The sequence below is a fragment of the Mirounga leonina genome, unplaced genomic scaffold (assembly GCF_011800145.1).
Source record: "Mirounga leonina isolate KUSES-001 unplaced genomic scaffold, KU_Mleo_1.0 Mir_101664, whole genome shotgun sequence".
In the NCBI taxonomy this organism is placed as follows: Eukaryota; Metazoa; Chordata; class Mammalia; order Carnivora; family Phocidae; genus Mirounga; species Mirounga leonina.
The window spans coordinates 11,074,162-11,095,334 of NW_023270175.1; the positions used below are offsets into that span (position 1 = coordinate 11,074,162).

The 21,173-nt window shown below is 45.6% G+C and overlaps 1 protein-coding gene across 1 annotated transcript; it reads right to left on the reverse strand.

The window, feature by feature from the left end:
• Positions 1-69: 69 nt before the first annotated feature.
• Positions 70-20,180, reverse strand: CUNHXorf56 (chromosome unknown CXorf56 homolog). Its single transcript, XM_035007840.1, has 7 exons — positions 19,962-20,180; positions 17,146-17,263; positions 5,557-5,598; positions 3,206-3,344; positions 2,558-2,647; positions 1,662-1,754; positions 70-499 (listed from the first exon to the last, which is right to left on the reverse strand). The coding sequence occupies exons 1-7, from the start codon at positions 20,083-20,085 to the stop codon at positions 437-439; spliced, it is 669 nt and encodes a 222-aa protein (XP_034863731.1). The 5' UTR covers positions 20,086-20,180; the 3' UTR covers positions 70-436.
• Between the last annotated feature and the right edge of the window lie 993 nt (positions 20,181-21,173).

The following is a 21,173-nucleotide window of genomic DNA, read 5'->3' on the forward strand; positions in this document are numbered from 1 at the left end:
TAAAAGAATCAGAGTTGCTGTAACTTTAAATATAATCCATGCCACTTTTTCTATGACACATCATACTACTTTTTTCAAAAATCTATAAACATTTTATTAACTTTGAAGAGGGAAGAAGAACAGCTACTTTAGAAACGAGAGACACTCGAGCACTGATGTGTTCATAGAGTTTCCACACAGCTGAAGAAGTTTACATCAAATGGACAAAAAATAGTACAGAAGACCTATATACAGAAAGATTTAGAAAGCCCATCTCTAGAAAGCAGGTCAGATGGACTCAAAGACCTCACCAAAAGTAGGAGGAATCGATGGGAAGCAATGGAAAGCCTTCTGCTGGGGCAAAAACGTGGCCACCTGCCCATGGAGTCAAGAAACGGTTCTTTTTCCTCCTCCTCTAAACGCCTGCCTCCGGTCTGGGTTGAGAGAAGGGTCCTGATCACTTGAACTGGTTGTCAATCAAGGTCCCCTTCATCTTTGCTTTCTTGGCTTCCAGTTCAGCCTGGAAAGGAAGAAAAGTATATGCCCTGAGACGTGCCATAGAAATTCTGACTTTCCTTCCTTCTTCTTACTGCCCAAACACTATCCTTTGGTGTTCATTTAGTACAGAAACTAGAATAGTGGTTGGCAGGTCGTTATGAATCTCTGGCAACCGCTTTCCACCCCTTCTGATATTACGGTACAGACAACGATGGTGTCTGTGTGGTAAAAGGCTGCAGTCGAAGGTGATCAGCGCAGGGCTCCTCCAGCCCCAGGCCCCCCAAAGGGCCAAGGGAATGGATACTGTGGTATACCACTGTCCTATACCTGGCAGAATAGGAAGAGAAACACTGTTCTAGAATGGTGTTACTTCAGGTCGTGCGGTCCACGAACTGTTGGTTGCTGGTTCGTGCAAGATACACGTAAAACCGAGTTAGCATTCAGAAACTTACACAATCATTTGCCAGAGTAATAACAAAATAAAATAATTTAACAAGAGCACTCGAGGCAAATGCATTTCTGTGGCATTTTATAAATTACAAATCTGTTCTTGACAAATAAGAGACTTAAAAAAAGAAGCAAGCCCCGGTGTTTCCCCTGGGCAAATGTGACAGGCACGGCTCTCGACCACGAAGGCAAGGCAATGCCGCTCCCAAGACCCACCACCTTTGTCAGCAAAGAAGCCTCTCTGGTCATCAGAAGGGCCGGCACAGCCCCTGATGGGGCAGCAACGCAGTGACGTCCGATGGTAAAGAGCTAGCGGAAGCGCATCAGGACCCAGAAGACCCAGCTTGCAGGCGCCATCAGACGGGAAGGGTGCGCGCGCCACGAGGAGCCCGTGACCGACACAGAAAGTGGGGGCAGCCCCCGTCCCGGTGCTGCCGATGTAGGCCCTGCTGCCCGCCCTCGCACCCCGGGAGCGCATCCACAGACCCCGACCTTCACCTCCTGACCTCGGGCCCCAGGTAGCAGGTGCAAGTACCGTTCTGGTCAGGGCGAGCCGACAAGCCCTCTAACTTCGGGCCTGGAGCCCGTGGTCACTGGACAGGGTATGCCGACCGTTACAGGCCAGGGTTAGACAGCTGGCCGCCAGCTACACCAGGGCCCCCCCGGACTTCCTGCAGGAGTTCCCTGAGCGAGGCTCTCTCAGACCGAGAAATGCCTGCCGCCCTGGGCCCACTCACCAGCTCCTGCAGCCGCCTTTTGCTCATGCCCTTGCGCTCCAGCTGCTTTTCGATCACTTTGGCGTTCTGCGCGTACGAGTCGGCGACTTCTCTCTGGGGGAAGAAAAGGAGCACCCGTAAGCCGGCAGTACCAGAGTCAGAGACCGCAGGTGGCAATTCATGCTACTCACATCTCACAATTATTCCGGAAATGGACTCTGTTCCCTTTAAACTCATCAGCTGTTCAATAATCCAGGAGAGCTCAGGTTTCGGCCGAAACCATTTGAAAAATAACCAATGGCATCTCCCCGTAAACCTCATTATACTGAAGGACCATAAAGGTTAGGAGAGCCTCATAGACCACTCGAGCCGGACTGGACGGGACCCGAAACTGTGGAGTCCAATAGGCTTTACACTCAAGAGGGATGAGGGATTTGCCCCATGAAAGTATCTCAAAACACATTAGGAAAACGCCACCGATCCAGTCCAACTCCCCGGTTCTCATTTTACGGATGTCCTCGGGATCCAGGGAGACAGGAACCGGCCCAGGCTCCTCTAGTTTCTTACTAGCAGACTAACGCCTGGGAGCAACATTTCTTTCTTTCTTTTTTTTTTTAAAGATTTTATTTATTCATTTGACAGAGACACAGCGGGAGAGGGAACACAAGCAGGGGGAGTGGGAGAGGGAGAAGCAGACTCCCCACTGAGCAGGGAGCCCGATGCGGGATTGATCCCAGGACCCTGGGATCGTGACCTGAGCCGAAGGCAGACGCTTAACGACTGAGCCACCCAGGCGCCCCTGGGAGCAACATTTCTAATTACTCCGCTACTCGCTACTCGAATGGGCTGGTTTTAGAGTCCCCGTTCCTTCCGGGCCCACCCCCCAATCCAGTTCCCTTGAGAGCAGAAGCACTCACAGCCTCGATCTCCTCTTCCTCCTCATCAATGGTCGACACCGTGACGGAACTGAACTTGCCCATGTCTTTCGTCCGTTTGGTCATCATGACCTGGAGTCACAGGAGGAGGAATCAGTCTTGTTCACTGCAAGAGGCTCTGTGAGCTGCGCGCGCGCTCCTGCGTGTATCCACCCGCGGGCGCGCACACATGACTGGTTGCAGGGGGAGGCGGTTGGGGGGGAGCACACACCTCTTTGGGACAGGCTGACCTATCTAAAAGTGCCAATGGGGTGGTTTTTTGTTTTTTTTTTTTCTATTTGGATTCTATTTTTCTAACATTTGCCGTCAAGGCTTTTAAAAGTATATTCAAAAATGAGCCTCCGTCCTTTCGTTTTAACGGTCCACACTGAAAAAAGAAGACATTTCAAAGGAAATCAATGTGAATCAAAACCATACAATTTCTAGCTTTACTCCTGGGACAGCCGTAGGAAAGAAAAAAGAACACATACTGGATGTTACATGTAACATCGGCTTACCCATAAAGATGGCGTCCTCTTAATAAAGAATGCATCCATAAAGGGCACTTTCCCATTATGATCTTATTTAAAGATGGAGGGTGATCCGTAGATTCGTAGCTATATAAACCAGTCAGTCTCCTTCAATAATTACCTTCTTAGGAGGCTCTTGTTTCTGAGTATAGATGTTCGTTTTGCCAAAGCCCTGGCCGAACTTGACCACTGCTCCGTCCACAATGAAGGTCACGGGGGCATTCTTAGGCTGGGACTGATAGAAGAGTGGCAGGCCACACCTGCAAAGAGCAGAGCCAATCTCTGGGAAGCTCACAAGCCAAATCCCCGAAACACTGACTCCCAAAGCGCGCTCAGACGCTGGGGAACAGTTTTGTTTGTGGCGTAAACTAAGGATTCACTCCTTCCAGTGTTTCCCAAAACAACTTCGTAAGAATCACTGAGGAATCACTTTAAACAAGTAAGAATTTGTTACAACTGCTGCTTGGATTCCCAGGTCCCTCCTTCTGAAGATCGTGATTCAGCAAATTGGGGAGCTGAGGCCTGGGAACCTGTCACTTTCCTCAGCATCCCAAGTGATTCTTATCATTGGAGAAGTTTGGGAAAGGCTGGTCCCTGCCGCTGTTTGCTTTCCAGTTAAAGCTGCTGCCATTCTGGGGCACCTGGCTGGCTCGGTTGGGAGAGCATGCGACTCCGGGTCAAGGGGTTGTGAGTTCAAGTGCCATGTTGGGTGGAAAGCTTACTTAATAAATAAAAATTTAAAAATAATAAAAGTTTCCTAAAAATACGTATTTTTAAAAAAACTGCTGGGGTGCCTCGGTGATGCATCCAATTCTTGGTTTCAGCTCAGGTCAGGATCTCAGGGTCGTGGGACTGGGCCCCGCGTCAGGCTCTGCACTCAGCATGGAGTCTGCTGGGGTTCCCCTCTCCTTCTCACATAAATAGATATATCTTTAGGGGGGGGAAAAACTGCTGCCATTCTTCCAAGAGGTCTGGGTACCTAGCGTGGGGTTTTGTCCGGTTTTGTTTGAGTTTTTGCGGTGTCGAGAGGGAGTATGAAGGCTCCACTGCAGTGGTTAGCAAACTACCCTGTGGAGTAATCGTCGTACTTTCTTTGGTCGGGCAGTTTTACTGTACTTTTTCAGCTACATGAAGTAGACTCATAAGACATGATAAAATGGGGGGCACCTGGCTGGCTCAGTCGGTGGAGTGTGTGACTCCTGATCCTGGGGTTGTGACTCTGAGCCCCACGCTGGGTGCAGACATCACTTAAAAACCAAATCTTAAAAAAAAAAAAAAAAAAGACATGAAACGAAGTTAACAACTCTAATGTGGCTGGGAACTAAAATGCCTTCTCAGGCATTTCCGTGCCTTGATTCTTCCGTCATGAGTCTTCTGAGAGCCGAGATGTAACTGTCGTGCCATCAACAAGATGAACCTTACTGTAGTTTAGTATTCTCACTATTAACGGCCTAAAGCTGGACATGTATACATAGCTTTAAAGAACAGTTTCTAAAGTTCTTGGGTCTGGGGGCCTACAACAGGCTTTATAAATAAGTCTGGATAACATTATGCTATGTTCCATTTACCATATGACCCAGCAATTCCACTCCAAGAGAAAACGCATGTCCCCACCAAGATTTATACTAGAATGTTCATAAGAGCTTTATTCAGAATAGTCAAAACCCTTAGCAACTCAAATGCCCTTCTGCAGGTGAAGAGCAAAACTGGTGCTATGGATACTACTCAGCCACAAAGAGGAACAAACTAGTGATAAATGTGACACCTTGGCTGAAACCCAGAAGCACTGTGCTGAGTGAAAGAAAGCAAACGTAAAAGATACATACTGTACGTAGCAGAACACATGTTGTAGAATTTAGATAACACTTTTAGGAAAGGCAATAACATTTTTAGAAAAGACAAAACCGTAGCTACAGAAGGCAGATCAGTGGCTGCGGTGGGCGGGGGGGGGGAGGGCAGTGGAGGGTGAAGAAGGGGACTGACAGCAAAGGGCACACGGGGAACCGGGGAATGGCCTGCATCGTGGCAGGGGTGGTGTTAGAGGACTGCATGCTTCTGTCGGGACTTCTCAAATTGTATGCTTAACACAGGCAAATATGGGGGGCGCCTGGCTGGCTCCGTCAGTAGAGCGTGTGACAGTCTTGGGGTTGCGAGTTCAAGCCCGACAGTGGGCACAGGGATTACTTAAGGAAAAAAAGGGCAAATTTTGTCATATATAAATTACATGTCTATTGAAAAAATGATACGATGTTAAAAAAAAAAAAAACATTTCTGTGACCACCTGGTCAGAGATGTGACTTTGACTAGTCTATCCGAGGAGCATATTGGTATTTGTGTAGCTGAAGTTCGAAGGCAGCTGGGATCGTAAGGATAAAGATACAACAGAGAATTGTACCCGCCTAATTCTTTTCCAAACACGTTATTGCCTCTCCTTTCTTCTGCTTGGAGAAAGCCGCGCTGTTAAATACCTACTTGGCACACTTCTTCCTGTACTGCCGTTCAATGCCTTCAGGCCTGTGCAGAAACGGAATTAGAAAAAAAAAAGAGATGAACAAATCTCATAACCTACCCGCCTTACTACCTCATTTCTTCAAATGCTAAAAAAGGGCCTTTCGAAAGTTTTCATTTCCTAGATGAACCGGCTAGTTGAACGTGTATTAATCTTAAGACATCCCCGCCTCCCACACGTTTCCTGAGCCCCGAGGACAGGTCAGGCGTCCCCCTGACCCGGGGGGGAGGGGCAGAAGCTATAGTCATAGCAACGGCCAGGGTCACGGGTAACAACAACAAGAGCAGCGCTAATACTAGCAACCACGTGTACACCGTGCTCAAGATCACCCGGAGTAAGTCACTTGCGCCTTAGAGCGACGCTGTGAGGTCGTTCCTATTACCATTCCCATTTGACAGATGAAGGCCCCCGAGCACAAACCAAGCACATGATTTGCCCCAGGTCAGAGTCCGGAAGCAGAATAGGCTGAATTCAAGCCGAGGCCGCCACGCTCAAGAGCCCACAAGACTGCCTTAGGTAAGCAACTCTGCCACCCACCCAGATGCTTAACGGAAACCTGGGGACTCATCCTTGATTCTTCTCTTTCCCTTATTTCCCACACCTACTCCATCAGCAAATCCTACGGATTTATCATCTCCAAAAAAAGATCCTGAGCCTGTCTGCTCTGCTCTACCTTCCGGCCACCATCTTAGCCCAGGCCACCAGTATCTCTTCCTTGGCCAACTGTCATAGCTTCTGGACTGGTCTCCTCACTTCCCCTCCCCTTGTTTGTTTCCATTTTTAATAAGCAATATGCATACATGGTATACATATGAGTACAAAGAAAAGCAAATATCCTCCCCACCCACCCTTCACCCACCCAGTTCTCTTCCCTGGGGGGCAAATATTGTTTCTGGTTTCTTCTGTTCCTCCCAGAGATAACTGATGATATAAGCAAAGAATCCTTATTGATATATAAATAAAATATATTTTATTTCTTTTCCTTTTTAGACAAATGCAGCATACCTTACACTGTTCTCTACTTCTTTTTTTTTTTTTTTAAAGATCTTATTTATTTGAGAGAGAGAGACACAGTGAGAGAGGGAACACAAGCAGGGGGAGCACGAGAGGGAGAAACAGGCTTCCCGCGGAGCAGGGAGCCCGATGAGGGGCTCAACCCCAGGACCATGACCTGAGCTGAAGGCAGACGCTTAACAACTGAGCCAGCCAGGCGCCCCTCTTTGTTTGCTTAAAAATGTGTCCTGGTTAGAAAATATATATGTGACCCTTCCTTACCAATTGACAAAGAGGTGTCCCATGCTTCATAAGGGCTGCATTGTATTCCTTTGTGTGGATGAACCGAAATGTCTTTTACCTGTTGGATAAATTCCTAGAAGTGTATCCACTTTATTTTTTTTTTTAAGATTTTATTTATTTATTTGATGGAGAGAGAGACAGTGAGAGAGGGAACACAAGCAGGGGGAGCGGAAGAGAGAGAAGCAGGCCTCCAGCCGAGCAGGGAGCCCGACGTGGGACTCGATCCCAGGACCCTGGGATCATGACCTGAGCCGAAAGCAGACACTCAACTGACTGAGCCACCCAGGCGCCCCGCATATCCACTTTAAATTCTGTTAAATACTGCCAAATTACTCTCTAGGGAAGTTGAACCAATTTATGTTCCCACCGCCAAAGTGAGAGTTCCTGTTTCTCTCCAGTCTCACCAACACCGAATGTTATTAAATTGCACGACTGCCAATCTGGCACGTGAAAACTGTGCTCTCACAATTTGCATTTCCTTTTTTAAAGAGTGAAGTCAGGCATCTTTTCCATATTTTATAGGCATTTGTGTTTTCTCTTTTTGGGTGAACTGCCGGTTCATATCTTTTGCCTGTTGAGTTGTCTTTTTATTGTCTATTAAGGAGACTTGCAAATGTTGACAGGCCTCATAAATATTTCTTCCCCAGTTTGACATCTGTCTTTGACTGCCCCCCCCCGGCAATGTGGAAATTTTAGATTTTTGTGCAGTCAAATCAACAGCATGTGTGCATGCGTGCGCACACGTGTGGTATTCAGTTAGGCCTTCTCCATTCTAAATCCATACCTAACATACAAACTTTAACTGCTATTCTAGAATCTGCTTCCACTACTGTTTCGCTCCAAATCATTCTTTAAACAGAGGCAAGAGTGGCTTCCTAAGACACCTAGAATAAAATCCAGCCTCCTTACCATGTAGGCCTCCCAGGCACAAGCTGAGCACAAAATTGGGCCCCTGTCTCTCTCACAGATGCCCTCCCTCACTATGAACTAGCCACACCAGGCTTCTGTTCTTTGAACAAACAAGCGCTTTCCCACCTCAGACCTTTCACACACACGCTTCTCTCTCCCTGGAATGCTCTTCTCACTGCTTTCCCCTTCTCATTTTCGGGGTCTCAGCCACCTTTTCAAAGAGGTTTTCATGAGATTCTTTGTATGAGCCCTTTGTTTCATTCACAGGACTTCCCCTAATCATAATGACTTTATTTTTCTGTCATCCCACTAGACTGTAAGGTCCATGAGATCAGAGATTAACGGAGACCATGCCCGTCTGACCACTCTATCCCCAGAGCCGAGCAAAGTACTGGAAACAAAATAGACATGCAATAAACACTGGTTGAAAGAATTCTTTTAAGAATTCAGTTTAGTGAGGAAAATTACCATCATGGAGGTAAGTTCTTACATGGAGAAATGCGTACTGGGAACGCAGAGGTGGGAGCACCAAGTCTGTCCGAGGCAGTCATGGAAAGCTTCACAAGCAGGTGATTGAAAGCCAACAGTCCTGATAGAAAGTGGTATTTCAAGCAGTGGGAATACTATGTGCAGAGCCAAAACAGCACAGCACATTCAGGGAATTACACAGTCTAATGTTAGTAGGACTTTAAAAAAAATCAAGAGTACTACTGGTCTGACAGAAAAAGATCTGTAAGATTATACTATGAATGACCATATGGCAACAAATTAGATAATTGAGATGAAATGGGCAAACTCCTAGAATAGAACAGAAACTGCCAAAACTCACTGGAAAAGAAACAGAAAATCTGAATAGACTATTCCATGTAAAGAGATTTAATTAGTAATCACAAAACTCCGCACAAAGAAAAGCCCAGGACGAGTGGCTTCACTGGTGAATTATACTAAAAGTTCAAAGAAGAATTAATACCAACGCTTCACAAACTTTGCAAAAGAGGAAACACTTCCCAGCTCATTGTATGGAGCCAGTATTACCCTGATACCAAAACCAGACAGAGGCACAACGACAACAAACTAGAGATCAGTATTGCTTAAGAATACACAGGCAAAACGCCTCAAAAAACAAAAAATACTAACGATCTGAATCCAGCAGCATTTAAAAAAGATCATACATGACCAAGTGGAATTTATCCCAGGAATGCAAGATTGGTGCAACACATAAAAAATACCCAAAGCAAGACACCACAGTAATAGAACAAAAGAGAAAAAAAAAACACACGATCATCTCAACATCTCAATAGACACAAAAGAAAAGCATTTGACAAAATTCAAAACCCTTTTAATATTCCAGGAATAGAAGGGAACTTTCTCCACCTGATAAAGGGCATCTATGAAAAACCCACAGGCACTAACAGTTACCTAACAGTTACATAAACTAATATCATACTTAACGGTGAAAGACTGAAAGCTTTTTTCCTAGGATCAGGAACAAGACAAGGATACTCACCCTCAACCCTTCTATTCAACATTGTACGAGGAGTTCTAGGAAACACAAGTAGGCAAGAAAAAGAAGTAAAAGGCACCCAGATTGGAAGGGAAAAAGTAAAACCATCTCTATTTGTAGATGACATGATCTTACATATAGAAACCCTAAAGAACCCACAAACATATACACAATTAGAGCTAATAAGTTTAGCAAGGTTGCAGGTTACATGATCAATATATAAAAATTAATGGTAGTCCTATATACTAAAAATGAACAATAAAGGGGCGCCTGGGTGGCTCAGTCTTTAAGCATCTGCCTTCGGCTCAGGTCATGATCCCAGGGTCCTGGGATCGAGCCCCACATCGGGCTCCCTGCTCCGCGGGAAGCCTGCTTCTCCCTCTCCCACTCCCCTCCTTCCTTGTGTTTCCCCTCTCGCTGTCTCTCTGTCAAATAAATAAATAAAATCTTAAAAAAAAAAAAAAACAATAAAAAATAAAGTTAAGAAAATTCCAGTTACAATAGCATCAAAAATAATAAAATACTTAGGAAAAAGTTAACAAAATAAGTGCAAGACTTGTGCAATGAAAACTATAAAACATTACCGAAAGAAATTAAAGAACACCTAAGTAAATGGAACGACATCCCATGCTCGTGGACTGAAGACTTAACATTATTAAGATGGTAATACTCCTTAAATGAATCTACAGCTTCAACACAATCCCTATCAAAATCCAAGCTGGCTTTTTTGCAGAAATTGACAAGCTGATACTAAAATTCACATGGAATTGCAAGGAATCTAGAATAGCCAAAACAATCTTAAAAAAGAACAAAGTTGGAGGACTCACATTTGCTGATTTCAAAAACCACAAAAGCTACAGTAATCAAGACAGGGTGGTACTGGCATAAAGATAGACAGATCAATGGAATGAAACTGAGAGTCCCAATAAACCCACACATACACGGTTAATTGATTTTTGACAAGTGTACCAGACCATTCAAAGGAGAAAGAACAGACTTTCAATAAATGGTACTGGATATCCACATGTACAAGGATAAATTTATTAGATCCTTACCTCACACCATCTAAAAAAATTAACTCAAAATGGATGAAAGGCTTAAACCTAAGAACTAAAACTATAAAACTCTTAGAAGAAAATGTAGACATAAATCTTCAAGACCCTGAATTAGGCAATGGTTTCTTAGATAAGACTCCTACAGCACAAGCAAAGATAAAAATAACTGGACTTGATTAAATTAAAAACTTTTATGCTTCTAAGAATACCATCAAGAGAGTGAAAAGGCAATCCACAGAATGGGAGAAAACATTTGCAAATCATATATCTGGTTAGGGGCTTAGTATCCATAATATATGAATTCCTATGACTCAGCAATTAAAAGACAAATACACCAATTAAAAAGTGGGCAAAGAATTTGAATAGACATTTCTCCAAAGACATGCAAATAGCCAAAAGGTACATGAGAAGATGCTCAACATCATTAGCCAGCAGGGAAATGCAAATCAAAACCACAATGAGATACTATTTCATACATACTAGGATAGCTATAATCAAAGAGACAGACAATAACAAATATTGGTGAGATATTGGAACTCTCATACATTACTGATGAGAATGCAACCGCTTTTGAAAATACTGTAACAGTTCGTCAAAAGGTTAAACATAGAATTACCATATGACCCAGCAATTCATTAGTATACACCCATGAGAACCAAAAACACATTCACACAAAATCTTGTACACACGTTCACACATTTACAACATTACCCGTAATAGTAAAAAAAAAAAAAAAAAGGAAAGAGCCCAAATGCCCATCAACTGATGAACAGATAAACAACATGTGGTATGTCCATACAATGGAATGTCATTCAGCCACAAAAAAGAATAAAGTACTGAGTCATTCTACATCAAGGATGAACCTTGAAAACATGCTAAATGAAAGATAGTAGACACAAAAAGCTATAATATTTATGGTTCCTTTTTAATGAGGTATCTAGAATAGGCAAATCCATAGGGACAGAAAGTAGATTAATGGTTGCCAGGGGCTGGGGGAGAAGGAAATGAGGAGTGACTATTATTAGGTACAAGGTTAGTTTTGGGGGGTGATGAAATGCTCTGGAATTGGTGATGATAGTTGCACAACCTTGTGAATATACTAAAACCACTGAATTGTACACTGTAAAATGGTGAGTTTTATGATATATGACTTACCCCTCAATTCAAAATACTAAATCTCTGAGGGTGGAGCTGAGGCATTAGGGCTTTTCTTTTTTTAAGTGTTTTTTTTTTTTTTAAGATTTTATTTATTCATTTGACAGAGAGAGAGATAGCGAGAGCAGGAACACAAGTGGGGGAGTGGGAGAGAGAGAAGCAGGCCTCCCGCGGAGCAGGGAGCCCAATGCAGGGCTCGATCCCAGGACCCTGGGATCATGACCTGAGCCGAAGGCAGATGCTTAACGACTTAGCCACTCAGGTGCCCCGATAAATGTTATTAAAAAAAAAAAAAAATCAAGGGGCACCTGGCTGGCTCAGTTGGTAGAGCATGCGACTCTTGATCTCAGGGTCGTAAGTTCAAGCCCCACAATGGGCGCAGAGCTTACTTAAAAAAAGAAAAAGAAAAAAAAAAAAATCAAGGAGTACCAGGAGACAAGGATCACAGAGAGCCTTCAGGCTTCGATTTTACCCTGCTAACCATGATTTCTAAAATTGTACTCAACCATGACCCCTAACTGAAACTAGATAGGGGGAGGGGAGGAGTCCTTAATGGGTTGGGCTCGACTCTTCCCCAGTCACAGCAGCTTCCTGCTTATTTATACTTCTGGACAAGCACTTCATTTGAAGAAAGGATTCATTGTCTAAAAATGTTTGAAAAGCACTGCTATAGGTGACGAAGAGTCACTGAAAGATTTGAAGCAGGAGACTTATGTAATGTGCATCTGAGATCACTCAGACAGTAGACAACAGACTGGAGGAGAACAAAGTGAAAGGCCAAGAGACCAGGTAAGAGGCTGCTTCAACAGCCCAAGCAAGCGATGGTAGGTACTGGAAAGATGGCACTGCAGCAGGGCTAAACAGGAGGCAACTGCGAGAGAGACTGGAAGGCAGAGTCAACAGGACATGGTGAGCGACTCGACTGGTGTGTGCAGGGGATGGTGGGGCTGGGGACGGATGAGACAAAGGGAGGACTAGCTCGCAGATTCCGGCTTGGGCCACTGCATGAATGGGGGTGTCATCGTAGGAGGAGGAGGAGGAGGAGGAAGGAACTGTATTTGGCTGATAGTTAGAGACCTGTCTGCAGTGGCTTCAACACCATGGTTTGTTCTCCTGTAAAAGACATCCGGAAGAGGGGCGCCTGGGTGGCTCAGTCGGTTAAGCGTCTGACTCTGGATTTCGGCTCAGGTCCTGATCTCAGGGTCGTGAGATCCAGCCCCACATCGGGCTCCATGCTGGGCATGGAGCCTGCTTGGGACTCTCTCTCTCCCTCTACCCCTGCCCCCCACTGTCTCTCCCCCTCTTAAAAAAAAAAAAAAAAACGTGGTTCATGGCCATGACCGGGACCCAAGGACAGTGATGGCGAAAGCTCTGTAATTCTTGTGGCCTTTCCTTCCCGGTCCCAGGATGGCTGCCAGTCCTCCAATCATCACCTCCGTTTTCCCAAAAAGCAGGAAGGAGTAAGACTAGAAGAGTAAAAAGGCCTTCCCTTGGAAGCCTCATCCAAAAACTTCTATCCCTTTTACTTGGCAAAAGTGAAGTCACATTCAGAATCTTACGGGTCTTGGGGGGGGCGGGCACTGGACTATACACCCTAACTTTGCAGATGCCAGTATACAGGCAGGTATAAAAGAGGAGTGTCTGGTGGTACTGGGTCAGCCCATCTGCAGTATTTCCTTACTAGAGAAATGAGGAGTTTGGCCTTGGTCATGTTGGATCTGAGACAGAACATCAAGTGAAGAGGTAGAGTAGGCAGTTAGATATACAGTTCTGGGTACAGGAGAGAAATGTAGGCAGATCTAGATTTTGTGAGTCACCAGCACGTAAGTGTAACTGATGCCATGAAAAGTTGTGAGAACGTCCAAGGAGAGTATAAAGAGAGAGGGAGTAAGATCCAGGTCAGAACCCAGGGGAATACCAACATTTAAGGGGCAGGCGGCAGAAGAATCCAGAAGACTGAGAAAGCCAAAGAAGTACGAGAATCTCCAGAGCAGCTTCACAGAACTCAAGGAAGGAGAGCATCAAGGGAGGCAGGGTCAACAGACAGACAGAAAAGCACTGGATTTGCAACAGTGGGACTGCTGGATGGGAAAGGGGGCCCGGGGAACAACAGTGTCAAAAGAGAGGCACTTTAGAATGGAAGGCTTGGAGGGGGACCGTGATGGGCTCCAGGGCATATGTACTCTTTTTTTTTTTTTTTTTTAAAGATTTCGTTTATTTGGCAGAGAGAGAGGGAACACAAGCAGGGGGAGCGGGAGAGGGAGAAGCAGGCTTCCCGTGGAGCAGAGAGCCCGATGCGGGGCTCGATCCCAGGACCCTAAGATCATGACCTGAGCCGAAGGCAGACGCTTAACGACTGAGCCACCCAGGCGCCCCCCCCCTTTTTTTTTAAAGTAGGCTCCATGCATGTAGCCCAACACAGGGCTCAAACTCACGGCCCTGAGACCAAGACCCGAGCTGAGATCAAGAGCCAGACACTCAACCGACTGAGCCCCCCCCACAGGCCCCTGGGATCCTGGGCATATGGTGTGCAGACTGCACGTGTTCCGCAACTGGTGCTCTCACACACAGCTGGCTAAGGAGGGAGAATGGGCCGAAATGCTCCCAGGGAAGCACGCCAGAGTGGGCCACTGGACAGACTGCTCATGATTAATGCAGGAATGACGTCAACTGGGGGGAGGGGTGGGAAGGGAAGTTTACCCTGCCTTGTTGGTAAACTCTTGAGAACTCTCTGGCCCAACAGAGTCACTTGGCCAGAGGCCAAGAGCCTGGGCAATACCTGGCCCTAAGGCTAGGTCCCAAAGCTGGCTCGCTTCCAGGAACAGGCTGGTTCGATGCCGGGGTTTCCACTTCAGACTAAAGCCACTCCGTTTTCTGGCCTCTGGGTGAGGGCATCTGCCTTTTAGTGCCATGGGGGCCTGTGGCCTGCTGAGTTCTTAGATCGGTTTCAATATATAGTAATACTATTATAATTACTGTATGTAACTATGATATATATATAATAAACACATCATAAATATCTTAGTGATCTTAAAGAGAGCGAGAGCGAGTGAGCTCAAGCAGGGGGAACGGCAGAGGGAAAGGGAGAAGCAGACTCCCCCGCTGAGCAGGGATCCCGATGTGAGGCTCGATCCCAGGACCCCAGGATCATGATCTGAGCTGAAGGCAGACGCTTAACAGACTAAGCCACCAAGGCACAGTTGGCAATTTTCAAAATGAGAAAACTAAATAAGGGTTAATGGAGGGAGAAAAAGCATAAGACAACGGGTTAGCTTTAGATAGGGCATCTTACTTGTCAACCTTCCTATTTACCATAATGGAGTATTTTCCCCATGTTTCCCAAAGGGCATTCCTTTGTAGATTTCATCAATTTTATAATCTGGTTGTATTATTGGCCTCGAGTTGTATCTGGTATATAACCAATTTCCTCTTCAGCTGCACAGTTCTAGAAGCCCAGTTGTCACAATGGTGCTCGAGGCCTGATTTGCTATTGAATGGCACCTAGCGGTACTTCCTTTCGTTACTGTGGGCTGACAACAGTTTGGTTTCTTAAATTAACATAGCAAGATGTCAGCCTGTCACTTTTCCCAGCTCAACACTAGAATACAAGCTCCATACAGGCAGGGTTCTTTGCTTGTTGACTGGTTGTACGGGGTTGGATGGTATCCCTTAAAAAGTCATGTCCTTCCAGGAACCTCAGAATGTGACCTTATTTGGAAAGAGGGTCCTTGCAGATATAATTAGTTACAATGAGGTCATGTAGATGAGTAGAATGTGCCCTTAATCCAATGTGACTGGTGTCCCTATAAAAAGAAGAGAAGAAAAACAAGAGACCGAGACACAGGGAGTAGGCCATGTGTTGATACAAAGACTTAAGTGTTGCATCTACAAGCCAAGAAATGCCAAGGATTGCACGCCTGGGTGGCTCAGTTGGCTAAGCATCTGCCTTCGGCTCAGGTCATGGTCCCAGGATCCTGGGATCGAGCCCCGCATCGAGCCCCTGCTCAGCGGGAAGCCTGCTTCTCCCTCTCCCACTCCCCCTGCTTGTGTTCCCTCTCTCGCTATCTCTCTCCGTCAAATAAATAAATAAAATCTTTAAAAATAAAATTAAATAAAAAATGCCAAGGATTGCTGGCAACCACCAGAAGCTAGGAAGGGCCAAGGAAGGATCCTCCCCTAAAACCTTCAGAGAGACCATGGCTCTGCCAACAGCTTCATTTCAGACTTCTAGCGTCCAGAAATGGGAGACAATTTCTGTTGCTTTGAGCCACCTAGTTGGCGGTACTTTGTGACAGCAGCCCTAGCAAATAATACACTGGCATATCACAGGCTTCTGGACAGGACCTGGCACAGAGCGGGAGCTCAGGAAATGAAATGCGTGGGAAGGAACATCTGGACTTTTTTTTTTTTTTTAAAGATTTATTTATTTATTTTGAGAGAGCGAGAATGAGAGAGAGAGAGAGTACATGAGTGGGGGAGGGTCAGAGGGAGAAGCAGGCTCCTCGCTGAGCAGGGAGCCCGATGCGGGACTCGATCCCAGGACTCCGGGATCATGACCTGAGCCGAAGGCAGTCGCTTAACCGACTGAGCCACCCAGGCGCCCCAACATCTGGACTTTTTAATTCCCTACAACTGACCTCTCTGTGGCCTCAGGCACCTGTTGATAACCACCCTCCCCAGACATACGCACTTCCTGATACTCTCGCCTCCCGTTTTCCACATCGCCAGGTTCCAATTATTTTGTCTGCCTTTTAAATGTCAATGTTCCCCAGGATTATATCTTCAGTCCTCTCTCTTCTTGCTCCACATTCCATGCAATGTTAGCCTTTCCCAGGTTTCAATTCCTTACCTCAACCAAGGACTCCCAAATCTCAAACAGATCCAACCATGTCACTCCCCTGCTTAAAAGAGAGAGATGGCGCTTGCCGGCAGGTACGGTCCAAACTTGCCTACTTCAGCATTTTACTGTCCCCACCTCAGGATGCACGAACCCCTTCCTGTAAAGTCACCTGGGCTACAGTCACCAAGGACCATTCCGAGTTCCCAAGCACACCGTAAGTGCTCCTTTCAATGCTTCCATATTCCCTCCACCGGGATGCTCCTCAGCCCCCTCATCTCCTTGGTGAAATCCCAGTTCGAGGCCAAACACAAATGCCATCATCTTTTGGTGCCTTTCCTGACCACCTTTCAGGAGAATGACCCGCTCCCATCCGTTTTCCCATAGCTTTTGGCTCACAGCTTTAGGCATTTTATCCTATCACAACAGGTGGCCTGTTCCCCCACTGAGCTGTGGGCTCTGCAATGGGAAGGGCAGTACCTTATTCATCTCCACAGAGCCAGTCCCCAGCTTGGTGCCTGGCACATGGCACACTCCAAGACATCACAGGTTGAATGAACTCATTCTACTTGCAAAAAAACCAAATTACAGCTATCAAATAGCACATTAGCACATCTCAGCAGCATTTCAACAAAGCACAGCAAAGGTACTGCTGCATTAACAGAAGTTAGAGAGTGAACACAAATGTCAAAGTGTTGGGCCCATAAGAACAACCTGTTTAGCACTAGATGGGGTACCCACATTCCTCAGAACCAGACCGAAACACAAGAAGGAAAGCCTAGCATCAACCTCTTACCTCCGAAGATACATGGTCTCCTCGTCTTCCGTGTTACAAAACTTGTGGGCGTGTTTGGCAGCATCAATCACACGGGACCGATCCCGGGGCCTCATGGGCAATTTCTCTAACTGACAGTCTGAAGAAATGGAGTAAGATTCGGTCACCAGAGCCACTGAAAGATACCCTGGGGCAATCACAAGTGTTCAGTGGGGCCCTTAGCACTATAATGTTTTACTATAATTACTAAGGCTTATGGAAGCCTATTATTGAATTTCCCAACTGAAAATGACGTGGTGTCAGAAGATCTGGAGCTCTGTTACCATCGTGGCGATCTTTGGCAAGTTACTTCCTTTTGTTTTTTTTTTCTTTCCTTATTTGAAGGATAAGTAGATGACAATATCTCAAAAGTCCCTCCCAGCATGGCAAGTTTGCTGTGTTTCTGTGATCACAGTACACTTGGTTTGAGTTCTAATGCATGAGAATCAGATGAGACAATCAAGCGTCCTGAAATGCCTATGAGGAGGGCATTGGGAAAAGTGGTTAAGCGCTTAGAAAAAGAGAGAGAGGGTCGGTGCTATGCTACATGTGGCGAGGAGTGTCAGTCTGAAAACAATGAAAACATACAGGAAATAAATGAGGTGCAGTTAAAAAGCAGACGGAAATTGATATAATGCAAATGAAGTACCTAAAGGGTCACAGAGAAGTCAAGTGATCACAGTGATTTGAGATTAATGGAGGAAGGGGCGGGGGAGTTAGCACCAGGCAGTCTGCATGTTCATTAATCTTCACAATGACCTGCTGGAGTAGACATTTTGTATTCCTAGTTTAGAAATGAGGGAACTGAGGCTTACAAAAGGCAAGAGACTTGCCACACATTTACTAAGAGAGAGAACAAGAATTCAGACTCAACTCTAGGTGATTAAGAGCGAACTCATTTATACAACAAAGATTCGAGGGCTCTCTACGTACCAGGCGCAGTTCAAACACAGTGCTGGGGATTCAGCAAAGGACAAAGCAGAGTCCCTGCCCTGATGAAGTTTACATTCTAGTGGAAGAGGCAGAAAATTTAAAAATAAGAATTATATAACATGACCTTGGATAATGATAAGTGCTAATAAAAAAAATTAGCAGGATATTAAGAGGATGGACAGTGATCTCAGATAGTGACAAGGGCTACCAAGAAAAATCAGGCAGGGTAAGAGGACAAAGTGTAATAAGGGTGCCATTTTAGATAGTCAGGGAAGAGTTTTCTAAGGAAGGGATATTTCAGCAGAGACCTGGATGAAATAAGAAAGCACCAAGGTTAGAGGGTTTGAGGCAGGAAAAAACAGCAACCCCAAAGACCCTGGGGGCAAAACATTTTGACATGATGAAGAAAAATCAAGAAGGCTACTGCAGCTGGAGCGCAGTGAGCCAAGGGAAGAGTGTTAGGAGACGAAGTCCAAGAGGTAACTGAGGATCTGAACATGCAGGGTCTAGGTACGGACTTTGGTTTTACTCTCAGTTTTACAGGAAAACACCAGTTTGGAACAGGACTCTGGTTGCTGTGCAGAAAACAGACCACTGGAGACAAGGAGTGGAGAGTAAGAGGCTGTGGCAATTCCAGGTGAGGGATGATGGTGGCTTGGACTAGAGCGGCAGAAATGGAAGTGGTAAGAAGTAGTCAGATTCTGCAAAGATTTTTAAGTACTGGCAGGATATGTTGATGGGCTGGATGGGTGTAAGGTAAGGGAAAGAAAAGTCAAGCCTGATTCTGAGATTCTGGGTGACTAGTGCTACCACTGACTCTGCACTAGGGTGGAACAGTGGCGAGCAGGAAGTACGGGATCATGAAGTCGATTTGAACACGACTGTTTTTGAGAGACCCATCAGACATCCAAGTGGAGACAGGGAATAAGCAGCTGGAGTGTGAAGGGAAATGTAGGTTAAAGATGAACATTTGGGAGGCATCAGCATGCAAATGGTATCTAAGGCTTGGGAATGGCTGTGGTCACTTAGGGAGCGAGTACAAATTGAGAATAGGTGAGAGGACTGAGCCCTAGGGGCTTGCAGTGCCTAAAAATAGGAGTCAGAGAAGGAGCTAGACACTGAGGAGGGGCAAAATCAAGGTAGGAGGAAAATCGGGACATTGTGGAGTCTTGGAAGCAAATGAAAAAAAAAAACTGTTTTAAGAAGGATGGAATCATCATCTCTGTCAAATGACACAGATGAGGACTAAAATGAGCATTGATAATCGACCACGGGGACTACTAACAGGTTCAGTTATTGACCTTGACGGTGAGGTGGGAAGAGAAGTCTGCCCCAAGTGAGGTCAACAGGCAATGTGAAGTGAGGATGCAGCGACAGGCAATATAAGCAACTCTTTTTAGAAGTTCTGCTAAAAAGGAAGCAAAGAAATGGGGTTACAGCTGAAAGAGAACGTAGGATCAAGGGAACTAGTTTTATTCTCGTTTAAGAGCTATGACAGCATCCTAGTACGCAGCAAAAAGGTTACAAAGTTTCTAGAGGCGGAGTGGGAGGAAAGGGAGATAAACAGTCTATTTTTTCTGAAGGAGGAATTTAGTTTTGAGGGAAGCCTGGATACACTCAAGGTTAAACAGAAAAGCTGCCCTGGAGTGGGGCAGGGAAGCATCAGCATGGAGCAGGAAAGCCCACCAATCTTCCAAGAGACGCGCCTCCCAGATCACAGCCAGAGAAAATCTGCCCTCGAGAACCCGAAGTTTCGCTTCTCGCAGACGCCCTCCGGTTCCCGAAGATCACATCCAGAGAATATCCGCCCTCGAGAACCCGAAGTTTCGCCTCTTGCAGACGCCCTCCGGTTCCCGACTACTTACCCAGCACCAGGACCATCTGGCCACACAAACAGTAGTAGACGTGGAGGGGCTTCTCGCCGTCGTCATACTCCTCCCGATCCCGGGTGTCGGAGCAGACTACCGACCGGGACACTACTTTCGGCATCGTTCGCAGGAGCAGCCCGAAAACGCTCTGCCAAAACTGCGGGTCGCGCAGAAATGACGTCACAGACGGGCGTCGAGCCTTTTCCCAGCCGCAACGCTGGTCACGTGTCAGTAGCGTTCCTGTGGACTTCCGGGCCGGTCCATTAGGCCCGGATGCGCGGGGGCGTCCTGAGCCTTCAGAACTTCGTTTGCCTCGGCCTGAGTTAGGTGCAACTGCTGTACTTGGGACACTCTTAACACTATTTAAATTATTCATGTATATTTCTGTACACGTATGTATATGCAGATACAATAAAACCAGATATAACAAAGAACTGTATTTACACGTTATAGGCATAATACAGGTTTTAGGTGTGCCTCTAAAGAGGATTCTGATTTTAATGGTTGTATTCAGGATGAGTACCTAATGAAGTAGAGGTATCTTTTTTAACTTGAGATATAATTCATATGACATAAAATTCACCCTTAAAAAGTGTATTATGTGGTGGTTTTTAGTATATTCACAAAGTTGTGCAACCAGTACCACTATCTAATTCCAGAACATTTTCATCGTCCCATATAATTAGCAGTCACTCCCCACTTCTTCCCAGCACCTGGCAACCACGAAGCTACTTTCTGTTCCCTAGGGATTTGCCTCTTCTGGACATTTCATATGAAAGGAAGTAAACAGCGTGTGGCTGTTGGTGTCTGGCTTCTCCACGTAATGTTTTCAAGGTTCATCCATGTTTTAGCATGAACGGGTAAAAATAGGAATGAATCCGTAAAAAGGAACTTCATTCTTTTTCATGGCTGAATATCCTGTTTATGGCTATCCCACATTCTGTTTATTCATGAGTTAGTGGACATTTGGGTTTTTCCCACTTTTTGGATATAATGATTAATGCTACTGTGAACATCGGTGTACAAGTTTTTGTGAGAACATATGTTTTTAGTTCTCTTCGTTGTATACTTAGGAGTGGAATTGTTGGGTTATATGGTGACTTTATGTTTCACCTTTTGAGGAACTGCCAAGAGTGTTTTCCAAAGCAATTTTACCATTTTACATCCCCATCAGACTATATATGGAGGAGGGGGTCTGATTCCTTCAAA

Coding starts and splice junctions, on each gene's coding strand:
- CUNHXorf56 (XM_035007840.1), bottom strand. CDS start 20,085: ATGCCGAAAGTAGTGTCCCGGTCGGTAGTCTGCTCCGACACCCGGGAT. Junction 17,264..19,961: donor CCAGATGGTCCTGGTGCTGG/GTAAGTAGTCGG, acceptor CCATTTCTTCAG/ACTGTCAGTTAGAGAAATTG. Junction 500..1,661: donor AAAGGCGGCTGCAGGAGCTG/GTGAGTGGGCCC, acceptor CTTCCTTTCCAG/GCTGAACTGGAAGCCAAGAA.